The 24,344-nt window shown below is 37.2% G+C and overlaps 1 protein-coding gene across 3 annotated transcripts in view; it reads right to left on the reverse strand.

Moving 5' to 3' along the window:
- Positions 1-24,344, reverse strand: part of SLC31A1 (solute carrier family 31 member 1) — a 35,145-nt gene that overhangs the window by 3,246 nt on the left and 7,555 nt on the right. For all 3 annotated transcript variants that reach the window (XM_077142805.1, XM_077142806.1, XM_077142809.1), the window contains exons 2-4: positions 3,319-3,478; positions 2,750-2,822; positions 1,266-1,434 (exon numbers count right to left, since the gene is read on the reverse strand). In XM_077142805.1, the coding sequence (XP_076998920.1) occupies positions 1,266-1,434; positions 2,750-2,822; positions 3,319-3,444 (368 nt within the window). In that variant the 5' untranslated portion in view covers positions 3,445-3,478. The remainder of the gene's footprint in view (positions 1-1,265; positions 1,435-2,749; positions 2,823-3,318; positions 3,479-24,344) is intronic.

The following is a 24,344-nucleotide window of genomic DNA, read 5'->3' on the forward strand; positions in this document are numbered from 1 at the left end:
TAAACAGGGACAACTATCAGGAGCATCCAGGCAGCTCTGCAGATCAGGGGAAAGGGGGAAGAGTCACAAGCCCAGCCTGAAATGCACTCCCTCCCAGCCACTCTGGTAACTCATGGGTAACTTATATATATGCATACTGTTTCTTGGTCCCTGGAAATGAAACACAATAGGGCTGTCAGGTTTGTGAGTACTGGTCAGATGTGGTTATATGCCAGCAGGTGGAATCCTTTGAGGAATGGAAAGAAGAGGCAGAGGGGTCATCCTCTAACTTATTTTACCTTGAATCCTGAAAGGCAAGCCCCATACCCTCCCATACGATTTGCCTGAACATCTTCAGGCCTTCCACCTTTGCCAAGTTCATATCCTACAAAAATGTAAATAGAATTGAGGAATAGGTGGTATAGTAGAAAGTATTTCATTAGGGATCAGCAGACTTGGCTTCTTACCACCTCTGTTACTTACTAGTTCTGTATTAGGGCCTCAATATACTCATCAGAACAATGGAAATAAGTTATATTGTGTTTTCCTGAAAGCAGGGTATGTTTGTCCATAGGATTTCTTGAGGTCCCATCTACTTTTTTTTTTTTTTTGGGCAGGCACCAGGAATCCAACCTGGGTCTCCGGCATGGCAGGTGAGATCTCTGCCACTGAGCCACCATGGCCCACCCCCATCTAGTTTTAAACATCCATTTCTAATAAAACTGAATCTCAAAATACATTTGCCAATCTGTGGGAAAAACCAGTAGTCATTCAAACAGTTTTCTAGAGCTGAGATGTTAGTACAGTCTTATCTGGAAACAAAATGAGGTAGAGCTGGGTAGGTATAGCATTTTAAAGAAAGGAATCTATTGGACTCTGACATTCTTCTATACCCTGACCTGAATTTCTTTTCTTAACTTGTTCATTATTATTTTGGCAAATATTCTTAGGTACAGATTCCTTGCTTATCTTCTTCCAAAGTGACTAACACTTACCATTCAGAACAAACACTCATATTTGCAGGAGGATTCCTATCATTCCTCCTTTGGCCTATTCACGACCCATGGCCCCCATCTTCTTCCAAAGTGACTAACACTTACCATTCAGAACAAACACTCATATTTGCAGGAGGATTCCTATCATTCCTCCTTTGGCCTATTCACGACCCATGGCCCCAAACCCCCAAAGACAGTTTCAATTAAGGTCATATAAAATCACTAACTCAAAAAGAAGGCCACTGCCAATCAAACAATTGCTTGCCATCTGGATTTGTTCACTCTTCTTACCCAACGGTTTTGTGTGTTTCCATAAGGATGGTTCCATTTGGTCCTGGGACAGGCATGGAATTGTAGCGGATGCTGACTTGTGACTTGCGCAACAAGCTCTCTCGGGCTATCTTGAGTCCTTCATAGAACATTGCTAGTAAAAACACTGCCACAAAAGCTCCAGCCATTTCTAAGTAGAGAAGGAAAAGACAAGTGCAAAATCATTAGCCAGAGTGCTGTCCAAACGAGAAAGATAACATTAAAAAAAAAGCTATTCTCAGTTTCTTAATACAGTACTGTTTACCTCTTCACTTGCCCTAGGTGGAAGAGAACAGCTAAGATGTTGTTAGTGAAAACCATTGCCTCTGGTAAAGAACACATTCACTTTTTGGTAAGAAACCGAAACGAAAACCCAAACAAAAACAAAAACCAAACAAACAAAAAAACCATCTGAACAACATAATTCTGACTTAATTTAGCTTGTTACAATGAGACAGACAATTAGAATATGGAAAAGGGGACTAGAACAACTTATTTTTAAGTTCTGCCTACATTTTTTTGATTAGGCATTTCATTTTACATCTTTCATGCTGTAAGTGTCGGTAATGATGTAATGAATGATATGAATTAAACTGTAATCTAACACACTAACTGAACTAAATGTTCCCCTTCTTCCCCAAACAAACTTTTTTTGTGGATCCAAAGATACTCTTAGTACCTAAAGCAGTTCCACTGACTGCCAAACTTGTGTAATTTGCATTTAAGGCACACCAAGTCAACATTACAGACACAAAATGATGGGGGATGAGCTATACAAAACTAGGAAAAACCTAAGGGACCATGTCAAGAATTATACTGGACCATAATTTAGCATACCAGAAAGAGGACTAGGCAGATCTAGAAGGTCTTTGTCCTTATCCTAGCTCTGACACACTCACTCCATGTGATCTGGGGCACGTCATTTCACTATTCCAGTCTTAACTTATCTGTTAAATTAAAGGATTAAGGAAGATAGTAGAGAAGTAGTACTTAACCTGAGGTTGTTTTGTGGTGTAGAAGAACCTATAAAGCAGTACCTATAAAGTATCTTTTGGTTTGGGAAGAAAGGAAACATTTAGTTCAGTTAGTGTGTTAGATTACAGTTAAATTCACATGCTTCTGTGTCATTTGAACTTGACTGTAGTCTTATGTTTAAATAATGTATCAAACAAAGAAACACTCTGAAAAAGGATGAAAGGAAATGGATTGGAAAAGACTTCTGAGGTCTAAATTATTTTTCAGAAGCCTCAAAATAGATGCTATTTAAAGGAGGATCAAAATAAGTATTATGTATTCTTACTCTACAGGTAGGAAATAGGAACCAAGATGGTTCTGTATCAGATTACATACTGATTCAGTAGTTAGGGCAGAAAGAGGAGCTGGACTTCCAGGAAGTGATGCTTTCTCAGAAGCTCACTGTCTCTCAAGTGACTTTCACTGTCAAACACCACCTGATGGCTACTCACCTCCAGCCGTATTGATCACCAAACCAGAAAACAAAAGTTTCACATTCTTAATGCCAAAGTAGAAGGTCATAGGCTGCCAGAAAACCAAAACAAGCCAATTAGAGATGACTGAAGATAATAATTGAGAATTTCAATTTGTCCAAAAGTAACAGATCTGGATAATGAAGTAAGAAGAGACACCCACTGAAGGGGGAGGCATTTCTCCTTAACTCTGCCATCACTACTACAGGCATGAGCAAGAGTACTTTCTCCTTTGCCTACATCAACTTTTATCTTTCCCCCTTTTCCATACAAAGCATTAGACCAGAATTTAATTCAGAAAAGGGCCAATTTGAAAGAAGGAACTACAGAGAAACAAGTATAGAAATCTTGGTTCTGGTTTGACTCTGTAACTAACTTGTCACATGATCTTGAGTAAACTGTTTAACTTGTCTGGGTCTACTTTAGTTTTTCCTCATCAGTAACTTGGTCTTTACACATAGACTTTCCAGTACTAAATTCCATAATTTCTATTATTACCCAAGTGGGTGGGAAGGGGCCCAAGCTGCCTCTCTTGTAGCACTACTCACCATCATCATCATGTCATCTCCTCCACCGTGGGAGTGTGAAGCTGAAGTGGATGGGTGATGGTGAGAGGGTGACGTGGTACTGTTGTAGTCCTTATAGCTCATCCCTGTATGGTGGGAATGATCCATTTTTCCAGGAAAAGTTGAGAGTCAGCAGAAGATTCTTTTAAGAAAAAGAATTATATTTATACCTTAAAGATATAAAATCTTGTTTTGCGACACTACACTTTGTGTCTCTGTGGAATTTCATCCAATGAATGCTCTCCTAGTGTCTTTACTTAGAATTATTTTATAATCTAATGGAGATAGAAGTAGCCTGTACAATTACGATCACCTTTGGAGACTGCAGCAGAAGGGATTTGCACCTAAATGCTCCTCATTCTGCAGAACTGTTTCTTTTATAGACATGGTCAATATATGCTCAAGTTTAAATATGAGATAAGGGGAAGAAAAGTAGATACTTTGGGTTGGAGGAAGCAGACAATTTATAATAATATACAAATGGATGCCATTAATGTAACTGCTCTAAGGCTGTCCTAATCCTAAATGCCAGTAGATAAAAAAAGCAACTACTTCAGGTAATTCACCTAATTGGATGGCCTGTTTTTAATCAGGATATTCAAAATACAATTTCACATATAGGATAACCATGCTTCAGCTAATATGAATTTGAAGAAAGGGCCATTGCTGCCCTAGGCAAGAACTGCGCTGAGACTTTAGATTCAATTTCAATCTTAGTAGGACATGAGAGGTAAAAACATTGAAAACAAAGTATAAATTGGATAGTCTATATTAAATTAAGTCTAGACAACTGCAACCTGAATGCCTTATGGCAAAAGTCAAACTGGGACATAAACCAGGGAAGAAGAACTCCTGTAGCTCTAGGGAGGGGTAGGGGTAGATAATGGTGAATTCTCTTTCTGGGTCCCTCAACTCCAATTTGTGGAGGAAACAGTAGCTTTAGAAACCTGAAGTGGATATTCATGTTTATAAGCCTGAGTGTGCCCCTCATTTATTCATTCTATCAGTAAATATTTATCACACTTCTACTTTATGCCAAATTCTGACCTAAGCGCTAGCAACTCAACAGTGAATGCGACAACCAAGGTTCCTGATGAGAAAAGAAATAACAAATGAATAAACAGAGCAATTTCATGATAGGATTAGTGCTGTGAGGGAAATAAGATAATATGAGCATTACTAAGAGTTGGAGAGAAGGTATATTTTACTTTTTTCACTTACGGAAGCATTTATTTGAGGTTTAACATGAAATCAAATGAATAAAATTTGTATGAACACAAATACACACTGAGGTATAACAGATAGCAAAGGACAAAGTAAAAACAAAGAAAATGAGTTGGCAATTATATTCAGCCGGGCAGTTGTCTAGTATAGTAGAAAGTTTTTTACAAAATAATCATCTTAGATCAACAGAAGACTAATTGTTAACATCATCCTGCAAGATGTGTAACTGTAGCATTTCTTCCTCTTTTCTCCAAGGTCTTCTTTGAGTATGGATGGTAATTGTTCTGGTGATGGCTACTCCCTGGAGATGCCTTCCCATATGTGCTCTGTTGGCCACTGTAGTTTGCATATCCCTGTCCATAGTTCCCATAGTTATGCCCAGTATAATCATAACCGCCATAGCCACTACAGTTCTGATCACCACCATAGGAACTACTGTAATTTCCATATTCTTGATCGTAATGGTTATTAAATCCTTGGTTCCAGTTTTGGGCCTGGCCTTTCCATCCCCTCTAGTACCAGTTCATCTAGCAGCTGCAGTTACTCTTCTTTTCTGTTGTTGCTGTTACTGCCAATATACCTCTTTAGGTTTTGCAACTTTTGATTTCACATTTCCAAGCACCAATTTGATGAGATCTGCTTTCTAATAATTTCTTTACTGGCTCTTCTTCTGTATATATGATAAAACAAAATCCTCTTCTTTCATTTGTTTTACATCCCTGAGAAGTTCAAATGCTCCAAAATATTATTTTATTAGCTCTTCGAAGTTATCTGGGCTCAGTCCACCCACAAAAACTTTTTGGGGGGGTTCTTTCCTTTTGAAAGCCTTCACCCTTTGGGGTCTTACCAATTTGCCATCCAGTTTGTGTTCTTTCTGTTCCAAACTAGCAGCATCTTTAAGAGGCACATATCCAAATCCTCCTGATATTCCCGTGACTGGATTTATTTTAATTGTGCAGTCTACAACATCTCCAAACTGAGACAGTCAGATTTTTCTAGCTTGTATCTCTGCTCAAGCCTCCAATAAACATTTTACAATCATCTTGCTGATTCTTGCTCACGTTAATCTTGGATCTCTCTGCAAATTCCTCTGTGTTGCTGTACTTGTTCATGTGCTCCATGGCGGTGGAATTGCTGGCAGGGGGTACTGGTGCACAGACTGAGTCCAGGCAGGAGCTGCAGTGGAGGTTTTGTATGGAGCTGGATTTAAAATGGCGGCAGAAAAGCGGAGTTATACTTTAGATAGGAAATTTATATAGATCCAGGGAGTCATGTGGGTATAACTCAAAAGCACAAATATTCAGATTATAGCCATCTATTCTTCCCTCTTCAACCCCTACCATGTGATTCTACGCAGCAGGCTTAAGAAACAAGTTTAGTTCCCATTAAGGACAAGGCAAAACATCAGCCAGAGATAGAGTTCTTTGAATTTAAATAACTTTCATATCAGATACTACATTACCTTGTAATGAGCTTGATGTCTGTTATTAGTAATAATATCATTGCTATAAAAGGACTAGGTTGGAAATACAAAGGGCTATATGACAGGATTTTTGTCCACAAAATTTTTATAGTAAACACCAAAAAATAGAATACACAAAAAATCAACACAGAGACCACAGACACCTGCCCAACTGGACACTCAGGATGACGCTGAGTGATCCGACTGGAAAAGGCTGACATGAACTCTCTGCACTGATATGGACAGGGTTCTGGTGGAGGCCAAGAATACACTCCAAATGTTTACAGTAGTTGGTAGCTGCAAACAATGGGAGAGGTGATACACAAGCAGGATTTGGAGTTTACTGGGGACCAGTAATCCTCTAAATGTGAGAGGGTTTCTTGACGGCAGTCCATACAGCAATGGAACAAGCAAAGAACCAAAACATAGATAAACTCATCTTTGGAAGGGATAGCAAGTTTATTATCAAAGGGATGACAGAATGGATTGGTAACTGGAAAGAAAACGAATGGAAAAATGACCTCTAGAAGTGATGTTGTCAACAGAAAAGATTTTGAAAGGTTGATCAAGCTTCCCAAGGAATGGATATTCAGTGAAAGTATGTTCCTGGTCTTCAAGGTATCAAAGGCAATAAAGAAACTGCTACATTTGCCAAGAAGGATACAGAAAATAAGGTAATTTCATCATAGGTGCTATCTGTCCTCTTGGAGCCTTATCAGCTGGTGCCAATTTCCAAAGCTTTCTTCCCATTTTCCTGTGAGCATGTCTATACAGAACTTGTCTTTTCACCCCTTCTTGTTTTTACTTTTCCTACCTTTACCAACCTCTGTCTAGTACAATATAATAAAAACTAACTTCCTGCTCAATAAAAAAAGTTAACTAGAGTACACACAGTAAGCAATGATGGGACAAATGATAAGCAGGCAGCAGTTTTCAGATAAAGAAGAAATTATCTGAATGATCATAAATTATCATTATTTTTAAATAAATTATGATTTTTGAACCAGGCAAATGAAGTTGTCTACAGTCAGGAAGACCTATCAGAAAAGAGAGGTTACTATATCTTCATAAAAAGACTAAAGTAGAAGTTACAAATTTTATTCTCCTCCAATAAGAGTTTGGAAAATGATTACAGCATAAGAAAACCATAAATGATAATTTCATTAAATATTATCATCATGAATCATGGCCACCATGTCAGTGAGTATTTGCTGAGTGCTTTCTGATGCAAAATACTGGGGGAGATACAGAGATAGTTCAGACACAGAGTCTGCCCTCAAGGGGCCTCAAGGCTAGAAGCTAGATGGGGTACAATCATGATGTTCACTTTGGGGTGTAAGATGACATATAAGGAACTGCTAAAAAAAAAGCAAGAATACAGCTCCACAAACGCTTTAAGATTTGTAATAAAAATAAAAATGCACACTGAAGTAAGAATAAGTTAAAGTCCAGGGAAACAATACTATTTGCTGTCTACGTGAGGTCTGAAGAGAACAGTTTAATCTCATGGTAATAGGGATCTGTGTTGTTCTGTCTCTGACTTATTCAATTTCCTCTAAACCCTGTTGCTACTTTCTTTCCAAGAACTGTTTTACTCTAATTTAGCTCCACCTTCACCGTCCCTGAGTACTGGGGTCCAAGGTCCACAAAGCAGTTGTGGACTTTACTTTGAAAGAATCAAGTTTCTTAATTAATGAAGCAATTAGAATTAAATGGAACTTTGTAAAAGAGTAATGACGAGTGATAGTGAAAACTTGATAAAATCTGCGTATTTATCAATTCACTGGATTTCTGGTTTTAGGACAATCTCAGTACATATGCTGTTCTGGTTTGCTAGCTGCCGGAATACACCAGAGACGGATTGCCTTTTAATAAAAGGGGATTTATTTTGTTAGTTCTTCAGAGGAAAGGCAGCTAACTTTCCACTGAGGTTCTTTCTTACGTGGGAAGGCACAGGGTGGTCTCTGCTGGCCTTCTCTCCAGGTCTCCGGGTTCCAACAACTTTCCCCGGGGTGATTTCTTTCTGCACCTCCAAAGGCCTGGGCTGAGCTGCAAGTGCTGAGATGAGGTATGCCAAGCTGCTTGGGCTGTGCTATGTTGCACTCTCTCATTAAGCACCAGCCAATTAAATTAAACATCATTCATTACAGCAGGCACGCCTCCTAGCCGACTGCAGATGTAATGAGCAACAGATGAGGTTCACGTACCATTAGCTCATGTCCACAGCAACAAAACTAGGTGCCTTCACCTGGCCAAGTTGACAACTGAATCTAACTACCACACCAGAGATGGATTGGCTTTCAATAAAAGGGGATTTATTTAGTTAATGTATAGTTCTTCAGAGGAAAAGCAGCTAACTTTCAACTGAGGTTCTTTCTTACGTGGAAAGGCACAGGGTGATCTCTGCTGGCCTTCTCTCCAGGCCTCTGGGTTCCAACAACGTTCCCTGGGGGTGATTCCTTTCTTCATCTCCAAAGGCCTGGGCTGAGCTGCAAGTGCTGAGATGAGGTATGCTGAGCTGCTTGGGCTGTGCTATGCTGACCTCTTTCATTTAAGCACCAGCCAATTAAATCAAACATCATTCATTGCAGCAGGCATGCCTCCTAGCCCACTTCAGATGTAATCAGCAACAGATGAGGTTCACCATTGGCTCATGTCCACAGCAACAGAACTAGGTACTTTCACCTGGCCAAGCTGACAACTGAAGCTAACTACCACATATGCTAATTTTAGACTAACATTCCTGTTATTTTAAACCTCCACTTTTCATTTTTCCTCTTATCCTTCCATTTAATCAAATTTACAAATTATTTATAAAGAAGAGTACTGGGGAAAAAATCTGAATGTATAACTCAGAAATAGAACTGAGAAACAAACATCCTAAAACCTTAGAATTCCTGACTTTTAATCTGATAGGATCCACTGACAATATTCTATTTACCAAGTTGCATTTACAACTAGGTGGAAAAATTAGAAACACTGTACTTTCATTTATTTTTTTGCTAATTCAGGTTAACTAGTTTTCTTTATCAGGATTCAAGTGGACTCATATTGGAGAAATAACTTTGCATTCGAAACTCAACAATTCATCTGGAAAATACCTGCCAAAAAACTTGGAAGGTGTTCTGACTACATTTTATGTTTCAATAAAATTGCTCATCATGCTATAAGCAGTATTTGGGGAAGGTAATGTGGGCTTTAGAATCAGACCTGAGTACTAACTCAGATTCTTTCACTCACTAAATTGTATGACTTGGGAAAGTTATTTAATCTCTTTGGAGTTGGTTTCCAGCCTATGGAACTTGGAGGGTCGATGAGAGGATTAAATGAGATAACATACATAAAGCATCTAGCAAAGTACTTGACAAATGGTAGCTATAATCATTGTGTGGAATATTAGGGAATAAAAGATTTTGGATAAGGAAAATCAAACGAGTGAACTTTGCAGATCATTACAACTGACTTTTTTCCCTTTTTTGTGAAAAATAACACAGATACAAAAAGCAGTAAATTTCAAAGCACATCACAACAATTTGTTGTAGAACAGATTTCAGAGTTTGGCATGGGTTACAATCCCACAATTTTAGGTTTTCACTTCTAGTTGCTCTAAGATACTAGAGACTAAAAGAAGTATCAACATAATGATTCAGAAATCATACTCATTTGTTAAACCCTACCTTCTCTGTATAACTTCACCATCACCTTTGATCTTTTTCCCACTCTTTAGGGGAGTTTTATATTTCTTTTTGCTTTCCCTTTTCCCCATTTAATAAGCATGGTACAGTATAGCATTATACAAATAGATTTCAAAACTTCCTTGTATTCAAAGGTCTAATTATTCTTAACCTGCCTCTGAGGAGAATTAAAAAAGAAATTTCCCCTATTTCTGACACTCACCCCCAGACACACTATAAAATTTAATTAGAGGCCCAGGCTCTTTGCAAAATCTGGTATCATGAGCAATGAACTTACAGACAACGGAAATTAAATAGAAGGCTAATTTCCAGTGAACATTCTGAGTCTTATCACTGACCTTATTTCTGACAGGGTTAGTCCAAACTCTAAATTCTTTTATTTTTCCTGGTATTGCACAATGATGGATAAGTAATAATACTCCATAGAGACTATGGAGATTAGACTACACAGAAAGACTCCACAGAATTAGTGACATACCTGCCACATGGCCCCTTTACTCTGTATCAGACAGAAAGATATAATCTGGAGCCTTGAACAATTCTTTGGGAGACTGCCTAGTCTTTCCTGACTTCCATGATAAGGAAGAAGGTTTCTTTTTTTTTGTAATGATTAGGGTCATGTTCCTTTTTAGATTTATAAAAGCATCAAACAAAGAGAAATCTACCTAGTTGCTCTTCTGCTTTTTGCAGCCATTACCACACCATTTTTGTATGGTAGTGTACAGGTGATATAAGCTTTTGGCAAGATCAGATATGGGAAATTCAAGGTCAAAGATAGTACACTAACATAAACAGGGATTCAAGCTTATGGACTATGTTCACATAAGGAGGGAACCAGTTTAACTGGGCTAGTGATGACCTGGATGGGATCAATAGATATGCAGAGAAATGACTCTGGCATTGTTTCAGTGCCATAGGTGAACTTTACTATACTCTTGATGCCTTTATGAATTCCATACTTAAGCTGCCCTATTTTTGGGATATGTGTGTGTGAAGGAGATGAAAGGGGGGAAAGGAGAAATTGTGATATATAAAGCAATAAATAAGGCCTACGTGTCTGCCTATAACTTGATGCTACAGGTCAAAATATTGGAGTAGCCTGAAAAGCAGCTCTAGCAAGTGGGAGGGGGTAAATCCAATCTGATGAATACATAGGGGTCAGTTCCTTCCCTATAGTAGGCTATATTCTACTGATTCCTCACAATCCTATTTCAAACTGACATGCAGAAATGTGGTCATAATTGTATGCATATAACCACACAACTCTTTGGATATTGTAGAGGTCTTTCTCTTGGCCTGTATCTTTCTTGAGGTGCAGTGATCATAAGAAGTGTCAGAGCTCAAAAAAATTGCCAAAAACCTACCATATCACTACCACCACTACCAACACACACACACACACACACACACAAACAAATCTTAGATTTTATCCTTTAAAAAATTCTTCAATAAAAAAAAGGTTACTGTTTTTCCTTCTGGTTTTTTTTTTTTTTTGCCTTTGCTGACTGTAAAAATAAGTCCAAAGGCTCATCTACAGCAAATATTCATTTGTTTTTCCTCATAGCAATGGATGGGCTGAGAAATATGTTGATAGAATTGGCCAAGAATCAATTTAGTTGATTATGTGCAGATTTCAATAATTATTTGTTACATAATTTTCCTCTTTCTTCACCATATACCAAAGTAAGCCACCTTCAGATAACCTACACGGGATTCCAGGAAAACACTTATCATGAAAAGAAACCAAACTAAGCATAGTCTGTAGACTCAAGTAATAGCAGAGTTTCTATGGCCGAGTTACTCATAGATCAGACTAATGAGCTGCATCAAAGTAACTAACTGTGAAAGACATAAAGGGCAAATGTACTTCAAACAATTACACTTAAAATTAAAGAGCCTTCATTTATGAGTGGCCAACGATCTAGGCAAACAAGAAATGCTACATGGATTGACAAGTTTTTAGAAGAATAAAACAGCAGCTATTAATGGGAGTAGCTCTTTTACTCAGATGTTCTTGGCTAAGACTATCTATTTTAGCATGAAGGATGATAACTCAGGAGAAGTTCTGAGAGTCTTATTCTAAATGTTATCAGTGGAAAAGACAGAAAACAAATCTGTGATTTGATTCTAATCAGCATAAAACAAGAAACACCTTGTTTCCAGACCATAGTTCAAGGTCACCTCCATCTATCATAAATTTCATCTTTCCACATCTCCTCTCCACCTTATTAAACTGCTTAGGTTAAGCAAAGAATATGAAACCTGTTGGGGCAAGACAGATCCTGGAGGCACCGATTATACAATTAAATATACAGACATGGAGGGCTATCATTTTCAAGAGGAAGCATACTAAAGGGAAGCTTAATTTTTTAAGGGCCTATTGTCCAATGCCTAGATCACCTATGTCTTCTGGGTAAACATCAAGGGACTACACAAGTACCACATAAGCAACAAAATATAATGGAAAAAGAACTAAACGTCATAGAGATAAGTGATAAATATTATACTGGGCAAGTAGTTTTATATTTTAGAGCTTCACTTTCCTTAACTGTAGAATAACACTAAATTACATGATTAATAAAGCTGTACCCAGAGCTAAAGCTTTGATTCCACAGTTTTTCAGTTCAGTTTCAAATGGAACTGAATACTTCTCCATCCCTATCATCATTATTAGATTGTATGTTCCGTGAGGATCCAATCTTATTCATCTTTAAATCTCCTGCATTTTCTAATACCCTGTACATAGTAGTAGATTACAATAGATATTTATTGAGATAGATGGATTTTCTCTGCATTTCTCCCCTGGCAGTTTAGACAAAAGTCAGACAAAGTAAATCTCTAATCTGTTAGTGACATACTGGGCAAAGTTCAACTTCTTCTCCACTACCTTCATAAGTCTGAAATGCTATAGAATATCTGATTAATTGAAAGATGTGCTGAGGAATTATTCAATAGCTCTATATTAAGAAGTAGTTAAAAACAATTTACGTAGAGGTAACCTAGGATGTTGAACTTTTTTTAAGAGTTGAAAGGATATTACAAATTCATCATTATCAATAGTTCTACTTATTCATTCATAGATACCTACAGCATGAAACAAGAGAGATCTTGAGAGAATTTGAACATTTACATCTTCTAGTCTAATCTATCTTTATAAAATATAAAATACTATTAATAAAATATTCCTTCTGGGATAAATGTGAGGAGAAAGACTGTAAGCAAAACTCACACCTGTTTCTGAAAGTGGAATAAGGGAGAAATTTGTAGAGCATAGTAGCTGCTATCAACCTTTAAGCAGCCTGAAATGCCAAACCCAGATCCTTACATGAATCCAGTCTCTAGGGCACTGAACTTTGAGCAGTTAATATAGAATCGCCTATTACCTAGAAGCTCCAAGCAATGGCTGTTAAGTTCCTTCCAACTCTGAGTGAGATTCTGTGACCCACAAATTGAGAGACAGGGTGCTAAGGTTTCAATTTCAGGTGGTCCACATACAGATGAAGAAATGGATCATCCAAAAAGCCTAATAGGTTAGAGCCAGACATCATTCCTTATCTGGGTCAAGAAGGAGTAACATCATGGTCGGGATGGAGGCACAACTGTGTGTATGTACTTAACACCATTCAAGTGTATATTCAAAAAGGAATAAAAAGAGAAAGTTTTAGGATGTATATAAGTTACCTCACACACAACCTTCCCCCCATAAGAACTGTACTACACAATGAGTAAACCCTAATGTAAACAGCGGGCTAAAGTTAACAGCATAATTATAATTATTATTTCATGAATTTTAACAAAGTTACCACACTAATACAAAATGTTAATAATAGGAAAAACTGGGCCACGGTGGCTCAGCAGGCAAGAATGCAAGAAATGCAAGAATGCTTGCCTGCCATGCCAGAGGACCCGGGTTCGGTTCCTGGTGTCTGCCTATGTAAAAAAAAAAAAAAAAGGAAAAACTGTGTATGTGAGAGGGGGATATATAGGAACTCTGTATTTTCTGCATTATGTTCCTATAAACTTACAATTGCTCTAATAAAAAAAAAAAAATGTCCAGGGAGAACTCTCAGCAAAAGATAAAGAACAAAGACAAGGGAAAGAAATGAGTTAGCATCCAAGAGGGGCTCATTAATATCTACAGTTGCTGAAGATGAAACAGAATTTTGGAGAAAAGTTAAATACCTCCACTTAATGTTTCTCTTACCTTTTCTCAATACCATTTTATCAGCATGCTAACAGAAATCAGCCCAGATTGAAAAGAACAGAAAAATATTTGAGCCCCATTTAGTTATTAGGAAAGGCACAATATAATATGAATATTTAAAAGACTTAGAACAGGACCTTGGGAGATGGGGAGGGGTTGTTGCAGTAGAAATTGTAAGAATGGGCATTTCAGACTGAGGAAACAAAGTGAACAAAGATACCAGACAGAAAAGCATGAGGTATGTCCTTGGAGCAGTTGAAATTCTGGTTATTAGACTTGTTTGATTGGAACACAAATCACCTTCAGGCAGACAGGTAAGTTGGGGTCTTCATTTTGGAGATACTGATTTCGGGTGAGAAGGTTAACAGGCAGTAGAGGTTAGCAGTTAGTGGAATTTTTTGAACAGGCAAATGGCAAACTGGAGCCATGCCTCAGGTAGATTAATTTTTCATTGATGTATCATAGGATAGAAGGAAGGCAGGTATACCAACCAGAAAGACCATGTTTGTAATAGAGCTGCTGATGAGCTGCTAATGGTGAAAACTGGAGGCAGTCTAGGTGACTCTTTTTAATGGGGATTAGGAAAAATAACCAAAATTGTGACACTGGGTAAATAGTAAAGCAGGTTTAATAGAGAATAAGCCCTGGGCTGGGAATAAAGATACCTATGTTCTTGTGTAACCTGAAACAGTCTACTTAAGCTGCTCTGTGCCTCAGTTCTGCCATCTTAAAAACTGAGGAGAAAAATATCCCAAAAGAGTGGGAGAAAGATCAAAGGGGAAGGAGGATTTGTGTCAGAGAAGACAGGATTTAACAAATGAGTATGACTGCTGAATCATTATATTAATATTTCTTTTAGTCTCCAGTGTCTTAGAGCATCTAGAAGGAAACACTTGAAATAGTAGAAGTGTAATCCATACCATACTTTAAAATTTGTTTTAAAACTTCTTGCTAAAATGCATTTTGAAATTTATCGCTTTTTTTGTACATATTTCACAATAAAAACATTTAAAAAGTGAGAACATGAAGTAATAGAAAGATTTTCTTTATAGAAAGAAAATGCTATTGTTTCTTACTGTCATTTGCTCATGTTCCATGCAATTCGTTTGGTAGAGATGTACAGAACAGAAACAGTTTTAAGTTGATCTTATCTTGCAGTTTGTTACATTTTCTTTACTGTCCTTTTATGTGCCCAGGTAATATATACATTCTATAATAACTGTTCAAATACTTTAAGGATCTTGTTAGGCAAGTGTGCTGTTTACTTCCAGAAATATAAGGAAGCAAACATTCTGTTTCCAGCCAAGCCAAATACAGAGGATGCACCATTGGAATCTGAATTTGATGCAATTTGATGGTGGTGAAGATAAGGGAACCAGTACTCCAAGCTAAACTAGTATTTGTACTGCCAGTACTTAGAATTTGCATGTATCCTTCAAACTGTAATTGGCAGTTTAGCCTGTACTCCCAGGAATTAATTTATGACTGCAAACAGAAACCTAAACCCTCATCCTAGATTGTGATACTTTTACAGTAATTTTTTATACTCAATATCTGGCCTTTAAGTTTATCTGTCACAGACTTCTCTTTCCAACTTTATCTCATCTAATCTTCTTCACATTCTTATGTTCTAATGAAGCTGATATACTCATTTTTCCTGAATAAATATAGCACTTTGGCACTTGTATGCCTTTTTTTTTGGCTTGTGTCACTTCCAGAATTCCTCCATTTCTATTTTCTGTATATGTACAAATCCTGCCATTGTTTATTCAACATACATTTATCATGCACTTAAAATGTGCAGAATTAAGGATAAAGCCAAAACATGGCCAAAGCTGTATACACAGCAAGTTCCTTGAACAGAAGAAATGCTATTTCTATTTCCACACAGCATCTGGGGAGGAACAGTCAGCAAATATTCATTCATTCATTCAAAAAAAGTTTATTAATTCTTACAAAATCCAAGTAGGTTTTAACATATACCTGTGAGGAGCCAGGTGTAAAATGACAATGTATTACATTTAAGGAGCTTAGTCAAGAGAAGAAAACCCTAAGTAAACGTGTAAAAAATAAATATGTGCATATACCTATCTATAGATATATTGTAATTTGTAATTATATATATGTAATTGTGTGTATATGTATGTATATAATTAAAAATTGTGATAAATAGCATGAAAGAAGTAAACATGGTACTGTCTTAGAGACCATCAGTGAAAGAACTAATTTAGATGGAAGGGTTCAGGTAGGGAAAGAAAGAGAGAAACCCTCTTTCAGGAAGTGAAAATTATTGGAGTTGGGGTGAAGGGTGAAGAACTTCCCTGAGTCAAGAAAGAATCAAGGGCATTAGAAAGTTGGTATGAATGGAGTACAGTGGAACACAGAAGAGAGGTTGATGAAGTTAAAGAGAGAGGCAGAGGGGGTATCAGCTGAGAAGGCCTTATAGGTCATTTTTTAAGGAATCTAAATGTTATTCTAAGGACAGTGGGAAATTAAGGGTAATAAGCAGGATAGCGATATGATCAGATTTATATTTTAACAGACTACATGGCTGCTGTGTAGAATAACTAACTAGCCTTCATTATTTTTCCGTAATAATATTTCCTGCTCAAGTTCTGTGAGGTAGAAGGAAAAGAAAATCCTTGCAGAGCTATGAGGTATAATTCTTTAATATGCCAGAATTCAGAAAGACATGTTAAAACTTTAGAAGGATTACCTTCTAATTTCTGGGTTATAAAATGTGCAAAATCAAAGAATATTCTACAAGGACTAGTAACAAAAATTTATTCTTGGATTGTAAGAACTTCCAAAGACACATGGCACTCTTTGTAGGTGAGTGTTAAGCTCATAGAGTATCGTTAAAAGCATGAGTTTGGAGTTAGATGGTATTCAAATCCTGGCTCTGCTAACTTCTAGCTGAGTCTCCTGGTGACATTTTCTATACAACACCCATGGGTCTTTAGATTGGTAGTGGGTACTATGGATAGAGACCGCTAAAGGGACTGTGTCCATACTTCAATAACACTTGAGTAAATATACTTAAATTCTATAGATACTTAATAAATATTTATGTGAATAAGGTAGACTAAGCTCCCTAAGGGTATAAGCCCCAGACTGTAAAGCATATGGCAAATGCTTAATAGATTCTTATTGGGCTGTACAATCTATACTATACATGAAAACCTTCAACAATGATATAAACAAACCCTACTTTCCACTCATACCCCCTTACAACATTAACAATTGTGCTGGTTTGAAAGCCTGTATGTATCCTGGAAAAGCCATGTTTTAGTCCTAATCCCATTTTGTAAAGGCAGCCGTTTCTTCTAATTCCTATTCAGTACTGTATATTTGAAACTGTAATTAGATCATCTCCCTGGAGATGTGACTCAATAAAGAGTGGTTTTTAAGCTGGATTAGGTGGAGACATGTCTCTACCCATTTGGGCGGGTCTTGATTAGTTCACTGGAATCCTACAAAAGAAGAAACATTTTGGAGAATGCGAGAGATTCAGAGAGAGCAGAGAATGCTGCAGCACCAAAAAGCAGAGAGTCCACCAGCCAGTGACTTTGGAGATGAAGAAGGAATACACCTCCCGGGGAGCTTCATGAAACAGGAAGCCAGGAGACAAAGCTAGCAGATGATGCCATGTTCGCCATGTGCCCTTTCAGCTGAGAGAGAAGCTCTGACTGTGTTCGTCATGTGCCTTCTCACTTGAGTGAGAAACCCTGAACGTCATCAGTCTTCTTGAACCAAGGTATCTTTCTCTGGACTCCTTTTATTGGACATTTCTATGGACTTGTTTTAATTGGGACATTTTCTTAGCCTTAGAACTGTAAACTAGCAACTTACTAAATTCCCCTTTTAAAAAACCATGCTGTTCCTGGTATATTGCATTCCAGCAGCTAGCCAACTAAAACAACAATAAATCAAGAATTCACATGACCCCAGTTTTAAACGCCCTGCTTTAGAGACAGTGGAAAACATACTACTGAAGATCAGGATTCTGGTCCCCACTCCACGACTCTGTGTTCTTTTGGTAAAACATCTATGTCAGGGTTTTCAAGCTTGGCATTACTGACATTTAGGCTGGATAACTCTCTGTTGTAGGATGCTTAGCAATATCCCTGTCCTCTACCCACTATTTCCCAGTAGCACCTCCTTCCCAGTTGTGACAACCAAAAATGTCTCTAGACATTGCCAAATGTCCCTTAGGGGGCAATATCATCCTCCCACCCATGAGAACCACTTAGATTCTCTGAGTACCAGGGTCTTACACAAAACTCCTGGAAACATGGAGATAGCTATCTTTCAGGATTGTTATGATTCAAATAAGATAACGAATGGGAAAATATATTGAAGAAAAAAAGATCATATTATACATGCAAATTATTATTTCTCTGTGAGGAGTTGATGTTTTGTGAATGTTCAAAAATGTGGTTGAAGAAAAACACTCATTTTTTTTTTTTTTACAGAATGCATTGTAGGGCTTAGGTTAAGGATATGTACAGTCTAATAGATCCTTTAGGTGGGTATTCAATAAATATTTGTTGATTGATTCTAAGTCTGGGCCCAGTAGTAATTTGTCTTACTTTTGTGGCATGTTCTCAGATATAATTTTTCTGAGAACTGCTGAGCCATGACAGTATAGTATGTTTCCAAACATAAGTTCAATTGAAGGACAGGCCTGGATAAAATGGAAATGACTACTTATTTTACAGATAGAAGTCAGAGGGACAGAAGGACAATGGCTAGCCAAGGTAATAGAGCAGTCAGTCTAGTGGCAGCCATTAAAACCCAGATTCTGACCCTAAATCAGGTGTTCTTTCTATTATCTCCATCAAAGTACTTCTAAACAACTAGCTTGTGTCCCAGTCTCTTAACACAGAGTTAGTTTTTTTTGTTTGTTTGTTTGTTTTGCTTTCTAGGGCAACCCAGAAAAACTGAGATAAGGAACAGGGTTGTAGTTTTGAGAGAGGCCTAGAAAGAAATGTAGACATATTCCTATTAGTAGGCACAGCTGAATATTCCCTAATTCAGGGTAAGCCCATTTTAAGTTATCTAAGGGCCCTGTCAAGTCTATGAAATCCTTGCCCATGTTAGCTTTAAGTTGCTCAAGAGAAGCTAAAGCTAGTTGTTACCTACTTCCAAAGTAGCTTTATCTTGCAATGCTTTATGCAATGCTTATGGTATATAATTTTTGCTAAAACTGTTACTAGCAGTACTCTTGGCTGTTCTATTTCCATGTAGCTCTAAGTGAGGTGAGAATGGATTTCCACACACTCCCAAGCTCCAGGACACATTCTAGCATTCTGTTAATATTTCACAAAAACTTCAAATGCCATTTGGCTATTTTCAGTTTCAGAAGTGGAACTTTTGAGACTAATTCATAAAAATCTCATTATTTAGGGGGTGCAAGGGTAGTTCGGTGGTAGAATTTTTGCCTACAATGTGGGAGACCCAGGTTTGATTCCTGGTCCATGCACTTCCCAAAAAACAAACAAGCAAGCAAAATAAACAAGCAAAAAACAAGCAAACAAAAAAAAATTCAACAAATGGTATGGCAATAATGGGATACTCACATAAAAAAATAATGAAATGTGACCCCGCCATACAGCATACACACACACACACACACACACACACACAGACAGACAGACACACACACACACACAAGTCACCACTTATTCTGCTTCTTAAAATGCCAGTTCACCTCGGGTTATTGCACCTTTGTATGAACTCTATGTGAATACCCATCTTAACCTTTACAGTTATTATAATTTGAAAGAACATAAGACTACAAAATTAGGAAATCTTGGTTCTAGCCTTGGTTTTTCTATTGTTACATTAGGCAATTTAACCATTCTGGTTATTTCTTTAGATGAGAGCTAGACTAACTTATCTTTAAGGCCTATTTCGGTTAAAAAAAAGTCTAGGTGTGTATAATATCACTTCATTGAGAAACAAATGCACACTTGCCTTTTCTAAATACACTCTATATTAGCTGATATGCTTTAAATATTCCAACATTTTAATGACATTAACCCCTAGTTATGAAACACATTTTAGAATAGAAACACATTTTAGAATATACTATTCATATTGCTTTTTAGCACTTTCTAGTTTACCATCTGAAACAGTCATTTCGTCTGAGAGGTACTGTGCTGAAGCAGAAACAGCCAGACAAGAGTCCTCAGGGACCTTGGAGTCAGACTGCTAATTATCATAAAGCTCTGCCACCTCTGGAGCTCTGAACAAATTATTTAAACTTTATGGGGATGATACGCACACATAAAACTGGGATATAACAAAATATTAATACTGTGAATATCAAATATAAAAATATATATTAAGATGACTGTCACATTAATAACATACATAGTAAAGAATAAATGTTAATTACTTTCCTTCTAACTCAAGTGTTTCTCAAAGAGTTCAAGGACTACCTGAATCTGAATTATCTGAGATGTTTGTTTAGAAAATGAAGATTATGGAGCCCCACTCATATCACCTGTATTATCTCTCAGGGGAATGGGCCCTGGAATCTAGATATTTATCAAGCTACATAAATACAGGTAGTTCTTAAGCATTTTAAAATTTGAGAACCACTATTATGAATTACAGAGAAGTACAAATATGTAGTACACAGAAACTAAGAACTAGATGTTTAACAAATGAGAGTTTAAAGGGGAAAAAAAAAAAAAGGAAAAGAAAAAGCCAAGATTCAACCAGGAACTATAATAAAGCATTTGTTTATTTTGAAATTCCCAAAACGGTACAGGCCTAGCTTAGTCTCACTTAAAATTTTCACATACTGCCTTATAATCAAAGACCTTTTTGGGTTTTTCACTGAATTTAATACCAAATTATTCATCTTTGGGATTTGAGAAAAGTTGTTTTTTTTTACTTACTGAATGAATAAAATCTGAGGCCTAGATGAAAAGGAAATGATGTATTTTCTGTAGTTTATTTTTTTAGAATAGTTGTGAAATGCAGGGATTGAACCACCAGGAAGATAGCTCCAAACAGGAAGTGCACTGTTTTGCTGAGACTTTCTATGTGAAGAAATAGTGCGATTCATGAAATTAAGATTTGCTCCCAGTTGACCATGCCAGGATCTGCCCCTAACCATCACCCCTTGACTTTCTGACACTGGAAATTTAATATGAGATCCTGAATAGCCCACCAAAAAAACAAAAAACAAAAAATAAAAAACAGTAGACGGAAGCTGTGGGTAGAAAAGATATTTTGCCTTTCTTTGTTATGGCAGCTCTCCAAGTGCTCAGGGGATCTATGCCTATTCTCTAACTGGTAGAACTGAACTTACTGGTTGTGGGCCCTTGGGCAAATTACTTAATATTGCTGTGCCCCAACTGTAAAATGGGGATAAAAAAGTAACCTACTATGTACTGGGGTAACTTCTGGAGACCTATGGCCTCCAGATGGGTCACTGGGCCAGATAAGTCCTGAAACCTAGAGGGGCCAGCCTGTCCAGAGCATAGGCTGGTTTCACCCCCCTCACCCATGTTGCTGACATCCCCTTCCAATGTGACTAGGTTGGAATGGGAATAGCCCAAGTGCCCCTAGGGAGTGGGAGGAGGAAGGGGGTGATGGAGGAGCTATGCAGAGAGGGTAGGCTTTAACAGGCAAGTATGTCTGCTGAATCATACTGATGTTTCTTTCAGTCTCCAATATCTTACTTAGAGCAGCTAGAGGTAAAGGGCTGGAGTTGTGGAGTTGTGACCGAGCCGAGCTCTGGGGTCTGTTCTACAACTAATTGCTGTGCTGTGATTTGAGAAAAATATGTTATTTTTCATAAAAAGTCAATTGTGATGATAAAAAAAATATTTATTCCTTCTAGCCTCCAATGTTCTGGAGCTACCAGAAGGAAAAATCTGAGATGATGGTATGGTAGTCCATGACAAACTCTGGGACTGTCCTGTAACTTCCTGTTAAGAATTACAATGTCTTGTAACTACTTGTTGAAGAGTGCTTTGAAAAAACTATTGCTTTTTTCCTTTGCTTTGCATATGCTACATTAGACAATAAAAAAAAATTTTTAAAAAAGTAATCTACCCCATGGGATCATTTTAGGCGTTATTATTTATTAGGAGTTCACTGAAATAATATTGTAATAGTTAAGAGGAGATTAATTTCCTCTAAAATAGGGGCGACAAGAGCACCTACCTCATGGCAATGTGCATTTAAGCACTTAGCACAATATTTAAACACAGGAAGTCTTTGATAAATGTTCATCACTATTATATTCCAGTCTACTGTTCTCTTTACACTTGGAAAGGATGCTAAAGTCAGTATACTACATAAATGGCACAGGACTAATTTCCCAAATCCTTTGATTTGTCTTCCATCGATTAGCCCATGATTACTTCTTCTTTCCAACCTTCGCTGCTTTGAATCTCAGGGTTTTCCGGGGTGTGCTAGTGAGCCCATTCCACTGGACTTCATAGCCAGAGCCATCTTTCACCTATGTTGAAAGATGGTGTTTAGCAATTTTCTTCAATTTGATTCCTATTTGCATCATATTTTCTTTGAAATGCTCAAAGTTTCTGGCTCCTTCCTCTCTGTTTTCCAAGGATAAGTTTTTTTCCCCCCTACTTTATAATTCTATAGTCATTTTTTACTAGGACTTTGGGAAGGAAAGGAGATATGCTCAAAATGTCATTTGAAGTGGAAACATGATACATTATATTATGTTTTTGTCCATTTCATATCTTCTATAGTCTAATTTCTTAAGAGTAGGTAAGGGTTAGTTAACTAATCTAAGCTATAACATTGTACCATGCATCCTATGGTATTTCTGAACCATACTCAAGGAAACTCTTTTCATGGCTAGTTCCTAGAAAGCTTGTCCAAATAACAGGCAGAAAGAATCCCAGTGAGGCATCTAATTTGAATGACTGACCAGTAATTTTCCCTGGGAATCTGGCATCAAAGACAGCTTGTATTTGTAAAGGTGAGGTCTCCCTAGGTGCACTGCATGTTAGGCCTAGAGTCCTATTACCTACAACTATAACTTAAAGGAGTTATAGCTCAGTGGGCCTGGTTATCTTTCAGCACAGTTTATTAAATCTACCCCACAGAAAAAAGGAAGACTAATCAGATGGTCTTTTCTAAATGCACAACTTCACTTATAAGCCAGAACTTATATTCATCACTTTGATTCATTTACTTTGGTCTTTATGATTTCACAGACATAAAAGGAGATTTGTGGGAATAAAAAGACATTTGCTGATTTTTGATTTGCATATTCCTGCGTTGTTCCTACTCAGTAGGTCTAAGTCTTAAGCACCACTAGTGTGTAGTGAAATAAGTAAGGTTACAAGTGTTTAACTGTACCATAAAGAATGACAGTGGGAATCAGAAGGATATACATATGTGTGTACATTTATTTAAACATACACAGACACACACTCCTCTTTAAGATAACTAACTTGGCTCCTTGCCCCTTCCTGAGCCATATTAAAAGTACATAGAAAAAAAAAAAAGAGAAAAAAAAAGTACATAGAGATGGGTTGAAAGGGTATGCCTTTGTTGTGCAGGGTAAAGAGGATATGGTTTTGGACAGGGTAGCACAGTAGAGGCTAGATAACTTTGACATCTACCCCAACTCAATTCAACAAATGTTTATTAAGTACTTTTGTCCCATGGGCTACAGGGAATTCAGAGATAAAGAGGATGAAGGTGCTGGCTTAAATCTGCTATCTCAGAGATCAACATATACAAATGGTTTGAGGTATGTAGAAGAGGATGAGGGAGGTGAGAAAGGTTAGTAGGTATGGTGAAGAAGATACGAGAGGATGAAACAATTCTGATCTGCCTGTTGGTCTTTAGCGCCTCAAAAAGATAAGTGATTATTATGGTATTATATATACCTTACAAAGCTATCACACACTTTACTCACCAAAAAATCCTGGGTCGTCACTGGAAAACACACATAAGCAGACAGTTATTAGTTAGGCTCTTTGTTTATCTTTTCATTTTCATTCCCTAAATAGATAGCAAATCTTCCAAATCCTCTACCAGGTAAATATTGGTAAAAGTACTTGAGAGACAGTCTCCGTTTGCTCAGCTTAAAATACTCACCTTGCAAATTAGCTCTTGAATAATTTCATATTGAAAAGCACTTGAAAAATGTATAGAATGATGCTACAGATGACTTCTGTCAAGTCTGTAATTTAACATAATTTTGGTAAGGTTGTCTATACTTGGTCCTTACATAAGACTTAGTCTCTGAAAAATGAGATTAAAAATAAGATGTCTTCATGAAAATGATACCTTCTCATCTCTTTTAAAATCTCACAGAATATCAGACTACAGGAGTCTTTAGTAATTAGTCTGATGCACATACCCTTTGACCCAACAATTCCATCCCTAAATATTTATCCCTACAGATATACTGGCA

This window comes from Tamandua tetradactyla, chromosome 2, assembly GCF_023851605.1.
Source record: "Tamandua tetradactyla isolate mTamTet1 chromosome 2, mTamTet1.pri, whole genome shotgun sequence".
Lineage (NCBI taxonomy): Eukaryota > Metazoa > Chordata > Mammalia > Pilosa > Myrmecophagidae > Tamandua > Tamandua tetradactyla.